This window comes from Poecilia reticulata, linkage group LG17 (genome assembly GCF_000633615.1).
Source record: "Poecilia reticulata strain Guanapo linkage group LG17, Guppy_female_1.0+MT, whole genome shotgun sequence".
Classification (NCBI taxonomy): domain Eukaryota; kingdom Metazoa; phylum Chordata; class Actinopteri; order Cyprinodontiformes; family Poeciliidae; genus Poecilia; species Poecilia reticulata.
Window position 1 is genome coordinate 6518498 of NC_024347.1, and position 14772 is coordinate 6533269.

At 39.7% G+C, this 14772-nt stretch overlaps 2 protein-coding genes across 5 annotated transcripts in view; one reads left to right on the forward strand and one right to left on the reverse strand.

Moving 5' to 3' along the window:
• Positions 1–26: 26 nt before the first annotated feature.
• On the forward strand, positions 27–10749 carry rpap2 (RNA polymerase II associated protein 2). Of its 2 annotated transcripts, none has more exons than XM_017309977.1 (12): positions 27–107; positions 1116–1161; positions 1249–1363; positions 2007–2105; positions 2216–2281; positions 2371–2459; positions 2542–2580; positions 3296–4175; positions 5006–5100; positions 5195–5275; positions 7349–7417; positions 10534–10749. In XM_017309977.1, the coding sequence occupies exons 1-12, from the start codon at positions 53–55 to the stop codon at positions 10676–10678; spliced, it is 1779 nt and encodes a 592-aa protein (XP_017165466.1). In that variant the 5' UTR covers positions 27–52; the 3' UTR covers positions 10679–10749. The 2 variants fall into 2 exon arrangements, with proteins under 2 accessions (XP_017165466.1, XP_017165467.1); XM_017309978.1 differs by having other exon boundaries at positions 2545–2580.
• A 2003-nt stretch (positions 10750–12752) lies between these two features.
• gfi1aa (growth factor independent 1A transcription repressor a) overlaps positions 12753–14772 on the reverse strand; it is a 6183-nt gene continuing 4163 nt past the window's right edge. For 2 of the 3 annotated variants that reach the window (XM_017309851.1, XM_008433366.2), the window contains 2 exons: positions 13502–13667; positions 12753–13380 (listed from right to left, as the gene is read on the reverse strand). In XM_017309851.1, coding sequence (XP_017165340.1) covers positions 13202–13380; positions 13502–13667 — 345 coding nt within the window. In that variant the 3' untranslated portion in view covers positions 12753–13201. The remainder of the gene's footprint in view (positions 13381–13501; positions 13668–14772) is intronic. The other variant, XM_017309850.1, reaches the window with a different exon arrangement.

Genomic DNA, 14772 nt, shown 5'->3' on the forward strand with positions numbered 1-14772 from the left:
GTACAATGGGTACGTCACGAGGTCAGAGTTGAACGGAGAGAAAACAAGCAGCATGGAGACAGAAGAGAGGAGGAGGAGAGGAGGTTCTGCTAAAAGCTCCAAAAAAGGTCCAATTTTCAGGCTGTTACCTGAAGAGCAGCTTTGTTATGGCTGCTAACAAGCTAACAGAAGAGCAGTTTACTGTCCGGCTGAAACAAACATGAATGTAACCGCCATTTTTAGCTTCTTTGTGTGCTACTTAAAGCTACGTGCCCGACTTTATTGTAACTTCAGTTAATTTCTCTTTAGATATAGTTTGTCATCTGTGGAAAATTTCAGTTAGTGTTTCTATTTATTAAATGTAATTTTAATTAAAAGTAATGGCTCCCCAAAACAAGCTTTCGTGGGCTGTAGTGACATCACACAAGGTATACAGCAGTTGATAGAGTAATTCAGAAGAAGTCATTTGTGTTTTCCTGGGATGTTTTTCACTATTTATTTGGAGGTTCTCATCAAATGTTACCTTCAAAGACGTTGAGCTGTGTATGAGAGCAAAATATTTGAATTAGAATTTTCTAAACTGATGTTTAGAAAATAGGCGGCTTCTCTCAAACATCATAGCGCCATAGTAGCGCTTCATTCTATTTGTCTGGAAATCCCATCGCTTCCAAGTTGAACCTGTTATTTGTGTCCGTTGAGAAACTGTGTTTGGCTAATTGTTGAGTTGCTAACACTGAACAAACATGTTTACAGTTCTATATGTGCTGCTGTTTTAATGCAATACAAATTTATTCAGCAGCCATATTGTGCGAGATCCCCAAATGTCACAGATAATTTTCATATTTCAGAGGTAGATCTTGCATTTCTGATTGGTAACTTGGAAGCTCTGACTTTTGACTACAAGTAGAATTAGCTGCCTGTTGTGATGCCATTGGTGCAAATAAACCCAGAGCAGAATTTGTGCTTATTTCTTAGTGTGCTTTTAAAAAACTTTGTGTCAAATGAAACTCCATCTGTGGAAAGCCAGACTATTTTACCCCAGCTGTGTTTTTATGGCCAGGACGCATCAGGTCTGTTGGTGAAGAAAATGAAACCAGAGAAAATTATATTAAACTCTCTTCTGGTTTGCCTAACAGGTGGGAAATGTGTCAAAGTACGGACCGCAGAAGAAGAAGCGAGGAGGTGTGAAAACAATTTACGCTAGTAAGCCTTTCGGGCTCACGGCTCAGACAGTATTTGGGAAATGTCAACTTGTGCTTTATTTATCAGGAGAGAGGAGGTGAAGGAGAGGCTGAGGGAGAAGCTGGAGCTGGAGAGGAGAGCCCTTAAGGTAGTGGAGCGCCTCCTAGAGGACAGCGTGGCTGAAGACTTCCTGATTGACTGTGTATGTAGCTGATCTTACTTTCTTTATATTGATTTATATTTCACTGTATATGTCTGAGGAATATGAGACAACATCATTCAATGAATCTGGGCTGTCCACTATTTGTGGATATTTATTCAGCTTTTTTGTTCTACGTGAAAAAAGTGGCATAAGGTATTTCATATAATATCTTAAGCATTCTGTCATTGTAAAATACATTAACAGTAAAAAAAACTTTGGTATGAATTAACAGGCAACATGGGCTGTCAGGACAAACTGCTCCACCGATGTTTTTAATTCTATGTGCCTTATGCTAATTTCTAAAAATCAGGGCAGCCATGTTGTTTTTGTTGTATTTGACTGAAATGGTTCAGCTCAATAATACTTTATTCAGTGATAAAGTGAAGCATCTTCATAGCATCATTATCAATGGTGATGGCTGTTACTTCATGTCACGCAGTACCAATCAAACGTGTACCAACTAAATCTATATCTACTGCAAACAGCTGCTGATTGCGTCATCCTCTTATGCTTGAATGAGATGTAATAGGATCAACAATTCAGATTTAGAAATGTGGAAGTTCCACTTTTGAAAAATAAATACAAAAATTAAACAAATAAATGAAAAATGTCATGTTTCACTTTCTTTCTCTCTTCCTCACAGGCCAAGCTCATAACTCCTGCTAACTACAAAGACACTGTGGAGGAGAGATTCATCGCCAAACTCTGTGGTTATCCTGCATGTCCAAACAAACTGGGCAAGGTAGAACTCTTAGGCTGCTCTGCCCGGACCTGTGAACGATCTACAACTCTCACATTTTAAAAAGTTCAGATTCACTTTGTCGTGACTCATCTACACTGTTCAATCTCTAGATCCCAAACCAACGGTTTAAAATATCTACCAAAACAAACCGGGTTTATGACATCACAGAGCGGAAGGTGAGTTCTTTTTATTTTTCTTTACCACTATCGGGTCATTTTTTTCAGAGAAATATTTGAAAAGCTGCACTCCTGTTGTTTGTGTCTAGTGTTTTTGCAGCAACTTCTGCTACAAGGCTTCCAAACACTATGAGCTGCAGATATCGAAGACGCCTCTTTGGCTCAGGCAGCATGAAAGGTGAGCAGCTTCTTTCTTTTCTCTGTTCTCAGGAAGTCATCTTGGAATATAAAAAACATTCTGTTTGCTTTATGTCTCTCAGCAGTCCCCCAGAGGTGAGGTTGCTGAAGAAAGGAGAGGGGTATGTACTGCTGCTTAAAGATTTCCACACAGTGAGCTAGTCATGTGAAAAAAAAATTACCTATGAGTATTTTTGATATATTTGGACACATATTGAATATCAATTTTAACAATTTGAAGCAGCTGATGAACTAAAGCCAATAAAATCTAGGATTGCACTAAATGGAGTTTTCTAAAACGCCTAACCTGCTGACACTGTCGGGTGTCATAATGTCGCCATGCACCTGCAATATTCCAATCATATTTGATAGAAAACCACTGAACAAAACCCATCAAGTGATACAAACTGCACATGAAGTAGTTCTCTCAAATATACTTGAATTTAGAATGTTCTTTTCAGACCTTTGCAGAGTTAGATGAGATCTGTTTCAATTTCATTTGTCTATATCGGGCCAACTGACAACAGGTGTTGTCTCAAGTCTAAAAAGTCTTTCCAGTTCAATCACACAGACATTCTAATTGATCCTAGATATCAATTCATTGTTCAAAGTAGATTAAAACATTTCCAAGGAAACCCACATTGTATTGAATCATTCACTCCTCCTCCTTCACATCTAAGAATCTGCTGACGGGCCAAAATGAAGAAAATTGGTGCACTAATAGTTATTAAGGATAAATGTCTTTTATTTTCTTCAATTGAAAATACACCTGAAAATCAGTTTTTGCATCGATTTGAGTCGAGGTTTTAAGTAGACTGAAGGTGTGTGTCTGTCCAGTGGGAGTTCTGGTGAGGAGGTGCTGCTGTCCGAGAGGCGCCTCAAAGAGGAGGACATCGAGGACCCCCTGGCTGCCCCGCCTCAGGACCCTCCTGCCTCCGAGCGCAGCGCCGCAGGAAGTGACCTCAGCCAGAGCAGCGACAGCGAACAGGAGCAGGACTTCGTCTCCAGCGTGGTCCCCCAGCGCCGGAGAGCCCAGGTGAGCTGGGCTGACCTGCCCAGACACACAGACGAAGACGGGAAGCAGAGCGAGCAGCGACAGATTGACGAGCCAGAGGAGAGGAAGAGAGCAGGAGGAGATGATGCGTCTCCTGAGGACAGACCTGTAGAGGAGGCCACAGCAAAGCTGAATGAGTGTAGCGTGTCGGAGAGAGTCCATCCCATCTCTGACCTGCCTGTAAACTCACACACTGAACCCTCAGCTGGAAGCAAACAGGCTCCAAACCTGGCAGCTCTCAGCATCACCCAGGTGGGGATGAGCCAGAGAGGAGCAGCCGGGCTGCGGGGTCTCCTGATCACCCACTCTGGAAACGCCAATCCTGACTCGGTGCGGCTCAATCTGCTGGCGTGCCTGAAGAGGACGCTAAAGGAGTGGTGCACAGACGACACTCTGTGCTTCCTGTACGGAGCCAACCGTTCTCTGGGATCCCCGTTCGCCAACGTAAAGGAAACGCAGGAAGAGGAGCTGGACGAAGATGACCTCGAGGACGAGGACGACGTGACGGAGCCAGGCGCCGAAGAGCAGGACAGGGGGCGGTCGGCTGCAGCTCCGGACTACGAGACGCTGCGGAAGGAGACCGAGCGGCTGCAGCTCAGAGTCACAGAGTTTTACAGAGGGACGTGGATTCTGCCTGAGGAGGAGGAGATGAAGCCCAGCAAGGTGAGCGGAGGAACACAGACGGCACGGTGGAACTTTGTGTCATTCTGTATAAACTGGGGATGCACCGACCCACTTTTTTCACTTCTGATACAGAAAACAATATCTGAGGCTTAGTATGCAAATCTCAAAAAAAGTCAGATTTCCATAACACTCATATTTAAAAAATATGCAAAAAAATCTATCTTTCATAATTTTGTCGTTCAGAAATAATTCATGTAATTCCAATAGACCTAAAACAGTCTATCGAGTCTCCTATGACTCCCCCACTCCGCTCCTTCAGACAGAAAAAATCTGTTACCTGTCATGGTAACAGATTTTGCTGGGCAACAAATTGTCCAGTTAATGTGATAAATGATAATATGTTGCTTTGAGTTTGAGACCATTTTCAAGCCATCTACTGGTAAAGGCAGTATGATGCAAAAACACATTCTCAAAGGGTAGATAAGGTAATTTTATTTATATAGCACATTTTCAACAACTCAAAAGATCAATAAACTTTCTATTCTAATGAACATATAACACTGGAACTGGACGACATTTTAAATATCCAAAATGAATAAACAAAACAACAGAAACAACAAATAAAATATGAAGTTTCTGTAAACAAATGGGGCTAGGTGAGACCAAACTGAAGACTATCTGTCATCTGGTATTTGGTAGACAGAGAGAAAAGAGAAAAATGATAAATTTTACAAATGGAAATTATTGATCTTGTTTTAATTTATCATTTTTGATTTGTTGTTTATTGCAACAGGCCTGTATGTATGTTTTATGTGGTGAGTGTGTGCATATCTGATTGAACTGAGTGCTATATGTTGTGTGTTGTGCAGGAGACGGAATCGAAGGATCCAGTTTTGCCGCTGATTGATTCCCAGGCTCAGAACCTCATCCAGAAACGGATTACAGTGGAGAAACTCAGCAGCTGGTGTGTGTGTGTGTGTTATCACAACTGTATTCTATGAACATGATCTTTTTTTTAATATTGTTTATTAGTTTTAACCTCAGAATGTATTGCACAGTCTCAGGAACGTTGTAGGTCCGGTGGGCCTCACCATGAGTGACATCTCCACGGACCTGAACAACCTGGTCAGGACTTTCAGGTCGGAGCGCCACACACACTCATACACACTTCTCCTGACAATGCTCCAGTTTTCCTTCATGTAATTGAGTTTTAGTTTTAGAACAAACGTATTAGGAGATTATTTCTGTTTGAAGTTCAGTGAAAACCTTTATGCAAATCTACGGTTTTAGCTTTAAATTGAGGAAGAATCGTCCATTCTCTGTTTGTGCCTCAACTAATTTGAAAGAAATATGGTTTATTTCCTGGAGCATGTGTGGGATTTTTTTCCTCACAACTCCCCCTTTCAGCTCCTTCAGACTAGCCTGCAGCAATTAGCAATCACCTGGTGAAACTGCACATCTGCTGAGCTCATTATATGAGCTACTTCTCAGTGTAACGCTGGTGAAAACGTGAAAGGGTTAACAAAGGAGCCATGTTGTGATGACTTTCTGAAGGCAGAGTTTCAGAAAGACCAGGAGTTTTTTTAAAAAGACAGAGTCCCAGTTTCAAAGAGTTAAATTTCTTTTAACTCACATTTGATATATACAGCATTTTTATTGCAACTGAAGTTAACACAGTCACTTTATTGTGCTATAAAATGGTACAATTAGTGGATTTATTCTTCTTTCTTCTTCTTTCTAAAACATCTCCACTCAGACTTTACAGAGCGTGTGCATAAAGGCAAGTTTTCAGGTCTTTCCAGATATCCCATGTTTTATGTGAGTCTGGACCTTCACAAAGAGTTTGCCTTCAATCCAGTTTTGATCCATCTGAGTGTGTTAGATTTTGAGCTGGTCAGAGGTCATTTAGAGCTTTTAAAACCTAATGGAAAGCATAAGTTAAGAACAATGACTCATCCAGTGTGACGTCTTTATTCTTCTGTCTGCAGAGACATGAATTAAACCAGGATCACATTATTCTGGTTAATAAAGAACAAAACAGGAGTTTAATTATGGGGATAATCATGGAACTGAATTATGGAATCAATTGGTTATTTACTTCAGTTCCACATTATTGGATTTATTTGTTCAACTTTGCTGCCCTCTACTGGTAAGGTTGAGGCATGTCAGGACATTTGGTTTAAATGGGTAACTTGACTTTACAGCATACCGTGTTATTACCCTTTCTTCTTTAGGAACTTAAAATTCAAGAAATGTCACTTTTTTCTGCAAACACAAGTGATTACATCTGTTTGTTTTGTTTATTTATTTTTTTTGTGTTGTGGTAAAACTGCGACAGTCCAGTTCAGTAAAACTGAACTGCTGGTTTAAAAAGGCATAATTGTGTCTAATCATTCTCACATTCTGCTGTTCTTTTTATTATTATTATTATTATTATTATTATTATTATTTATTATTTGCTAATTAGGTGATATCTAAAGCCAACTGGTGACACTGGATTTTATTTAGGGTATCAGAGTAAGCAGAACTGAATATACAATATGCATGTGACACTGATTTCTATTTGTGTATCATTTTCCTTCCACTCAGCACCTATGTGCTTGCTTGTGTTGGTCTGTCACATAAAATCTCAATAAAATGCAGAAACTTCTGATTTTCACCTGTTCAAATGTTAAAGAATTCAATGGGTGTGAATACTTTGTCAAGAAATGGTCTATTTAAAGTTAACCAAGCAGAGCAAACACTTCCAGAGTCCAGCTTTCTGCAGGAAGTCCAGCTGTCAAAAACCCAACAGCGGTGGGTTTGGTAGTGTTCATCAGGATTTTTTTTTCTTTCTGTTTGCAGAAAGTCACATTAAAGCTGCAGTATGTAACTTTTATAAGCAATATGTTTTTTCCATATTTGTTAAAACTGTCACCAGATAATCTGTGAAAGGTTTGGTCTTCTCCACATCCTCTTTGAGCTACTATTGCGTCTGTAGAAATGCACCGCTGCACCAAAACAACCAATCAGAGCCAGGAGGAGGAGCTTGGCGCTGTTAATGGTCAACAAATATGTAAAAACATGTTTTCTGTAAAAGTTACATACTGCAGCTTTAAAGTGCAATGTGACGAAGGTCAGCTGCTCTGACCTGGACAGAGTGTGTTTCTGCTGCATCATATTTTTATCCTGATCTTATGGTTTCTTCTGCTTCTTTATGTTTCTGTCTCCAGGTTCAGCAACACCAACATCATCCACAAAACCCCAGAGTGGACGCTGATAGCCGTGGTGCTTCTGCATCTGTGAGTTCACAACATGCTGCTTCTCATTTCATTTTACCCAAGACGCTACGAGCCGGAGGATTGTTTTGGCCATGCCATATGGTACATAGGTGCGTGTGTGTGTGTGTGTGTGTGTGTGTGTGTGTGTGTGTGTGTGTGTGTGTGTGTGTGCGTGAACAGTTCCGTGCTGCTCCCGTCTGAGTACACACAGCCTTATCTTGGCCTGATTACCTTGTCTCCGGATCCGTGATCCACCACAGAAGGCACACTTTTGTCAAACGAAACACACACACCTAAACACAGCACACACTCCTCAGGCCCGACCGGTCTGGGAAAAGCCTCACCTGATCCTGATTTATAGCTGCCTCAGTGGTCCAGCTCTGTTTGCTCAGTGCTTACCTTCAGGGTAAGCCCTGTTGAGACCAACCGTGGTGTGATATGTACGGCGCGTCGGCCCCGCTGGAGAAAGGAGCCGCTAACACCAGGAAACTTCTTGAATCGGGCCGCAGCGGTGAATATACATCCATTATTCTGGCGATTAATCAATTAATCGGCAGAGAAATTAGGCTCATTCTGCAATTTGTTATTAAATCACATAAGTCTTTTCATACATTATTGAAAATGCATTAAAAGATGCAATTAAACAAATAATTCAGTTAATTTTTTAAACAAGAAAGTAATTATTTTATTGCCTAACATGCAGTCCTTTGAACTCTTCATCATTTGTAGCAAAAGATAAATCTGCAGCTAAAACATCTTCTCAACATCAACATGTGAGAGGATGAGAGGACCTTTCTCCTTGACTTAACATCAATAAAGCATAGTACAGTTTTTTTATTAGATTAACCTATTAATAATTGGTGGAATAGTTGGCTGAATTTAATTTAATTTTGTACAGTTTTGGTTTAATTTCCCCTGTGTGTACTTTTTTCAGTGAATTACCTTTTTGTTTTTTGAGTCTGTATATTCCACTTAACGATTAATCGATTACTAAATTAGTTGCCGGTTATTTCTGTAATCATTTCATCATGATTAATCGTTTCAGCCCTTATCTTAAATTGGATGAACTTGGGTGTTCCAGCGTTTTGAAGGACGCCTGTGTTATTAACTATATGCATATGTAAACCTCTGGTTCGATTAGAGCTGATTCTCATTTTCCTTCTACCAATCACGGCTTTTTAAAGTGCAGTTCCACTAAAACAATGAATCGCCTGACCCCATCATGTGACTTTTCTCCTATATATCTCAGACTGAAGTGGCTATTGACTCATAAAGAGCCTCTATATTAAAACGCCGTTCACCAAACGTGGCTGGACCGTCCCGTGTCGCCGCGGTGCTCTATGATTTCATCGGTTCCCATTGAACTCGTCTTCCACTCCATCCTTCCATTCCTCCATCATGAATAATTTGTTGTGCTGTCTTATCTGTCCACTGCGTGGCAGCTGTGGAGCTCGTCTGGCCTCTATTGTTTGGGCCAGCTGAATAATAGATACCCGCCTCCCCCCCTGTAGCTGCAACACTAGACCCTGAGTTGAACCGGAGATTAACCGGCAGAGCCGCTCCAGTCCAGGAGAGACGACAGGTAGGGAGGAGGGGGCGGAGCTTAGGAACAAGACTTCAAGGGGAAGGATTTGATGATTTCCATTTTGTCATTTTAAAAATACAATCTTTCATGTGTTTTAGTGGTATTCGATATGGACTTTAGGTTTTATCACAATAATTTGTGGTAATATGATCATAACAATAAAAGTGACAATAAAAATTATTTATTACTCCTTTTGGTAACACTTTATTTGAAGAGGGATGAATAAGACTGTCATGACACTGTCATAAACATGACATAACACCTGTCATGAACATGAATAAGCCTTCATGAATATTTATGACTGTTGTCATAAAGCGTCATTCGGTAAATTATGACACGTTTAATACAAAGTTGACATTATTCAAAATGTCTTTGTTATGACAATTTGACAACCAAAAAATCATTACTGATATAAATTTGTTATAAAAGTATTACTGATTGCACTTTAAAAAGTAGGTAACTTTATGTTATTAAAGGTAAAGTTTAAACAGTAATGATTTCTTGGTTAATGTCAAATTGTCATAACAAAGACATTTTGAATAATGTCAACGTTGTATTAAAAGTGTCATAATTTACCAAATGATGCTTTATGACAACAGTCATAAATATTCATGAAGGCTTATTCATGTTCATGACAGGTGTTATTTCATGTTTATGACAGGTGTTATGTCATGTTTATGACAGTGTCATGACAGTCTTATTCACCCCCTTCAAATAAAGTGTTACCCTTCTTTTTTGGGTAACTGTGACTGCATGGCGAAGCAATCAGAGCTCCATAAACACAAGTACTGCTTTTAAAAAATATATATGTAATACTCTCCTTTAGGAAAACAGTCGCATAAAGAAGAGTGATTTGTATCACTAAGCTCCACACTGTAACTGTATTTAAAATATATTTTTTTTCTTTTAATTGATACTTAGTGGAGAAATTAGTGTAACTAATAATCCCATCAATACCAACAATTTTGGGAGAGGTTAAAGATCATTAACTGGAATTTGACATGACAAAATTCTTATCATAACAAATTTATCACAATAAATGATGAACAATAATAAATGCTCATACCTTTGCTGTATATCTAAAAGTTGCAGGAATGCAGCCTGAGACCACTGGGTTAGAGTAAACAACTGCTTTATTTATACTCTGTTTCTGTGTGATGTTCCCACTGCGTCCACTGATCTTCTCTCTGTTATTTCTACAGATGCACTGATCAGAGATCGTGTGGCTGATTTTTCAGTTTAATGATAAACTAGACCCACTGCGCCCCCTTTCTATTGCTCTCGATCTCTTTAAGAACTTCAGTCATTATTTTTTTCTAGCTTTCCTTCCATAAAAGCTCATATTTATTTACACTGCAAGGAGAGGTGACGTCACACAGTGTGTGTGATAAAGAAGTTGTTCTGAAACAGGTTTTTATCTGCTTTAAAACAGGCAAAAATCCTAATAGATTTTACAATCTGAAGCTGTATTTTCCATCTGGTATAATCCGTTAGCATAGCGATGTGCCATGAGGTCCCACGGTCTGCTGTGTGTGTGTTCTGTCGTCTCCAGGCTGTCCTTCGTGTCTCCGGTGGTGCGGGACGCCCTGGAGGTGTCGGCGTCAGTGCAGTATTTGAACACCCTGATGGAGGAGCTCGGCCTGCAGCAGCACGACCTTCTCAGCGTGGTTCAGCTCTTCAAATCCTCAACAAACTGATGAAAAGTTGACCTGAAGAAGTATTGTAAATATTTTTAATCAGATTAAAAACCGATCATTTAAAGAAATGACGAATGTGTGTGTTTTGTGAGAATTTCATTTTTACCAAATAAAAGTAATTTTAAAAAGTCAAAGTGCAGACTACAGCCTTCATGCACAGATTATTTAATTTCCACCATTGGCAAAGATTTGTGAAAAAAAAACAGTTGTAAAAGTGCACAGATATGAAATTTGGGCCAATACCAATATCTGATATTAATATTGTGGTTATGGCCAATAACCGATAATTACTCATTTTGTATGCTTTATAAGCATATTCCACTAAAAGAGGTAAAAAAAAAATACATCTGACATTTCTTCTCTCTTAAACACGTCCAGTTTTCTCTCTTTCTGCAGGTGTAGGCGCGGACTGCTGAGGTGGTGATGCGTTCTCTCCATCCTTCTTTCCCTTTAAACATTTTCTCTACGTTTCTTCTTTTCTTTTCTGTCGTCTCGTCCATAACATTTGGAATAAACACATGAAGCAAGTTTTGTAAATGTATGTAAAATAGTGCATCATAGCAACATCCATAATCCACTTCTGAAAGTAAATCTGTTGGGCCTCATGTATGTTGATAACAGGTGTAACATTAATTGTGGCGTTGATGAAAAATAAGCGTTTAACGGTTTTTCTCGTTTGTTTTTATTTTTACAGTGAATAAATGAGGCTAATAAAAAGTCTGATCTATTTAAAGGTTTTTCGACGTGTCTGCTCATATGTGACGCGGAGCCGGATTATGTGCACAATCTGTGGCCAACTATGTGCAAATCACATCCTTGAGGCTTCAATATTTAACCAAGGCAGAGGCAACTAAAAATCACACCCAGCTTTTCCCCAGTGAAAGCAGCCTGTCCACACAGCCGCTTATTGCTGCAGTTAGAGGCTCTACTACTGTAATAAAAGTTGCTCAAATCCTGCAGACTTCCTTTACGTTGCCTTTTATGGCCTCCCCCCCCATTGTCATTTGTTATATGGGGACTTGAATGATTACTTTGCCTGAGAATATTTATTTTTGGCCAGATGGCGCACGCTGCGAAACGTTCCTCTGCTTAAATATGTGAGATACGAGCTCTGAGCTGCCATGCAGATTGGGGGTTTGTGATTGATGGTCTGCATGACTTCACATAGAGCTTCTTGTTTTTCTTGACGCTCAGAAAAATCAGCGGAGCGACGCAGAGAGGAGCACAGCACTGATACTCTCAGGTGGATCTTGTGTGAATTGGGCCCACTTTTCTGCCCCTCCAGATATGCAGTGATGTGAAAAGATAACTTAAGAGTTCACATTAATGTTTGAAATCATCAGATTTGAAATGCATTTGAATTTTAAATAAATGGAAAATGCAGTTTTCAGATTTTTTTTTTTTTTTAGTACAGACAAAAAAAACAATCCAAACCAATCTGCCTGAAACTTGGTAATGATTCTTTTACTTTGATGAAGGGGAATTTTGTCCCGCTCATATTCATAGAAATGTTTTGTTTTTTTCCCATCCATCAGCTCATTGGTTCTGCAGCATAGTCCAAGTATGCTTCTGTTTAAGGTCATGACCTGATGGCAGGAAAAAAAAAACCTCAGTATTTTAGTTCCATCAGTTAAGACAAGTGGTTCAGGTCCTGGAGAAGCAAAGCAGCCCAAACTATCATCCCACCAACACCGCGTGTGACTGTTGCTATGACGATTTCCTGAAGTGCAGTCTTACTTTAACTCCAGATGAAACAGGATGAACACCTTCCAAAATCTCAACCGTTGTCATCGATACACAGAACATTTTGATGAGATTTTGGTTTTCATCTCTATTCCAGGGCATGAGGTTGTGTTTTGAGACGTTTCGCCCTACGTCATGGTGTCAGACAGGTTCTGTTTATTATGTGTTTTCCTGCCACACAGTGCAATTTTATGACACAATCATGTAACTATGGTACCTTCAGTTGTTATAAAACTGCTGCATATCAAATACGACTTTGTAATTGAACACCTTGAAATTGGGCCTCTGTCTCTTTAAGAAACTGCTGCTCTTTCTGACAGGAAGTCATCACAACATGGTTCCTCTATTAACCCTTTTCCATCTCTGCTCTGAGAAGTAGCTGCTTTAATGAGCTCATCAGATGTGCAACTCCACCAAATGTTTGCTAATTGTTGCAGGGTTACAGCTCATATAAATAATTCTTTATTTTTGTGCCACCCCATGAAAGGATGGCACCCCGTGTGGGGAGCCACAGTGGATGTGTGGGGTTGGGGGGGATAGGAAATCAGCATATGAGACCTTTAAGTTAACATTTAATCCATGTTTATATAAACAAATAGACATTTTATAAAGCTGGTCCAAATGTTCAATCTTGGAAATGTATCATTTAGCTCCCTTTTTATAATAATTGTGAAAACAAATGATAAATATCAGTTAAATAGTAAGAAAAAAAAAAACAGCAGTTCAGAACAGGAAACGAAAACGTCGGCCCATGCTCAGTGGAAATCTGAGGAAATCAGCTCATTTCAGTCCGTGCTGCGTCTCCTTGTGCCTCCGCAGGTCCACCTTCCTCTGGAAGCCTTTCCCACAGAGGTCGCAGCCAAACGGCTTGAAGCCTGTGTGCTTCCTGCTGTGGGTGATCAGGTTGGAGCTCTGACTGAAAGCCTTCCCACACACCTGGCACTTGTGTGGCTTCTCGCCTGCAGAGGGGAACAAACGGTTGAAACGTTCGATCATGTTGGAAGGAGGAGATGAATCCCATCATGTTATTCCCACATATATGTATGTGTGTACTGTATATATGTGGCTCGTCTGTCTCACCTGTGTGGATGAAAGTGTGCTTTTTCATGTCGGACTTCTGGTGGAACCTCTTGCCGCAGTACTGGCAGGGATAGGGCCGAGTGTCTGAGTGGATGAGCAGGTGGGTGGAGAGGGTGGAGGAACGCTTAAAGCTCTTCCCGCAGATTTTACAGCTGAAGCTCCTTTCCTGTTCAAAAAATCACGTCACCAATCGTTTAGAGAAATTATATTCTAATATTCATGACATACAGAGCAAAAAATACCGTTCTCAAGTTAAAACATACATAAAACAATATATTTTTGCTATAAGTGGAAAAAATCTGCCAGTGAAACTGGTAGTTTAAAAAAAAAAAAATCAATATTAAGGAATTTATGGCTTTTTAAAAAGAAAAAAACAGCTAAATGTTACTGAAAAGTTACTTGAAAGTTAGTTTTGTCTTATTTCAGAGTGTTAAGATATTTACACAGAAAATATAAATACTTGGTAAGATTGATGTTTGGGCTTTTTGTTGGTCTCATCAGTATTTCTGGAGGCAGCTCTACTCAATAAATCTGAATTTAGTCATCAGGTTGGTATCTCAGTAATTCTGTTAAAATAGCAATTCTTTATACACACAGTAGTATATTTTGTGTTATTTCCTGTCATTTTTGATGATTATGGCTTAAGCCAGTACCAATAAAATCATTTTATGATTATGTTAAGACATAATCCTGAAGAAGACTGATGACCTGACAGGTGTCCACGGGTTAGCCACAAAATATTCACCAACAGCTGTATCCGATTATTGTCTTGTAAAGTTGAGTGGAAGGAAAAACTTTGGTAGGAAAGGATTTACATGTAAACGGGTCAAACTCCTGCCTTGAGAACATGGAGAGGCTAAACGCTTTCAGGGGTTAGTGAAGTTTGTGTGTAGCTGCTCCTGAACCAGAGAGGTGAGAAGCATCTGAGCCGGATAACAGGAGTAAAGTTTCCATTGCATTTAGAAACCAAAGCTCCAGAGTCTGGAGGAAGAGTCATGAGCAGAAGCAACATGAACAGAATCCATGTTGCTTGAGGTCCAGCTTTTTTGTTTCCAATCATTAGTTATGTTTTTCATCCAATTATCGTGAATTGCAAACGAACTTTTAAAATGGCAAAAATAAAAAAAAGGAATATAGAAAATAGAAAATGCAAGTTAGGCGTGTTTCCATCCACCGGTTTGGAATGAATCACCAAATAATGTTGATGTGCGTGTGTGTGTGTGTGTGTGTGTGTGTGTGTGTGTGTGTGTGTGTGTGTGTGTGTGTGTGTG

What these genes read in the sequence shown, in the direction of transcription:
- rpap2 (XM_017309977.1), top strand. Translation starts at nt 53, where the DNA reads ATGGAGACAGAAGAGAGGAGGAGGAGAGGAGGTTCTGCTAAAAGCTCC. An exon ending in GTCCAAACAAACTGGGCAAG is followed by an intron (nt 2,106 to 2,215) that starts GTAGAACTCTTA and finishes TTCAATCTCTAG; the next exon opens with ATCCCAAACCAACGGTTTAA. An exon ending in TTGCTGAAGAAAGGAGAGGG is followed by an intron (nt 2,581 to 3,295) that starts GTATGTACTGCT and finishes GTGTCTGTCCAG; the next exon opens with TGGGAGTTCTGGTGAGGAGG.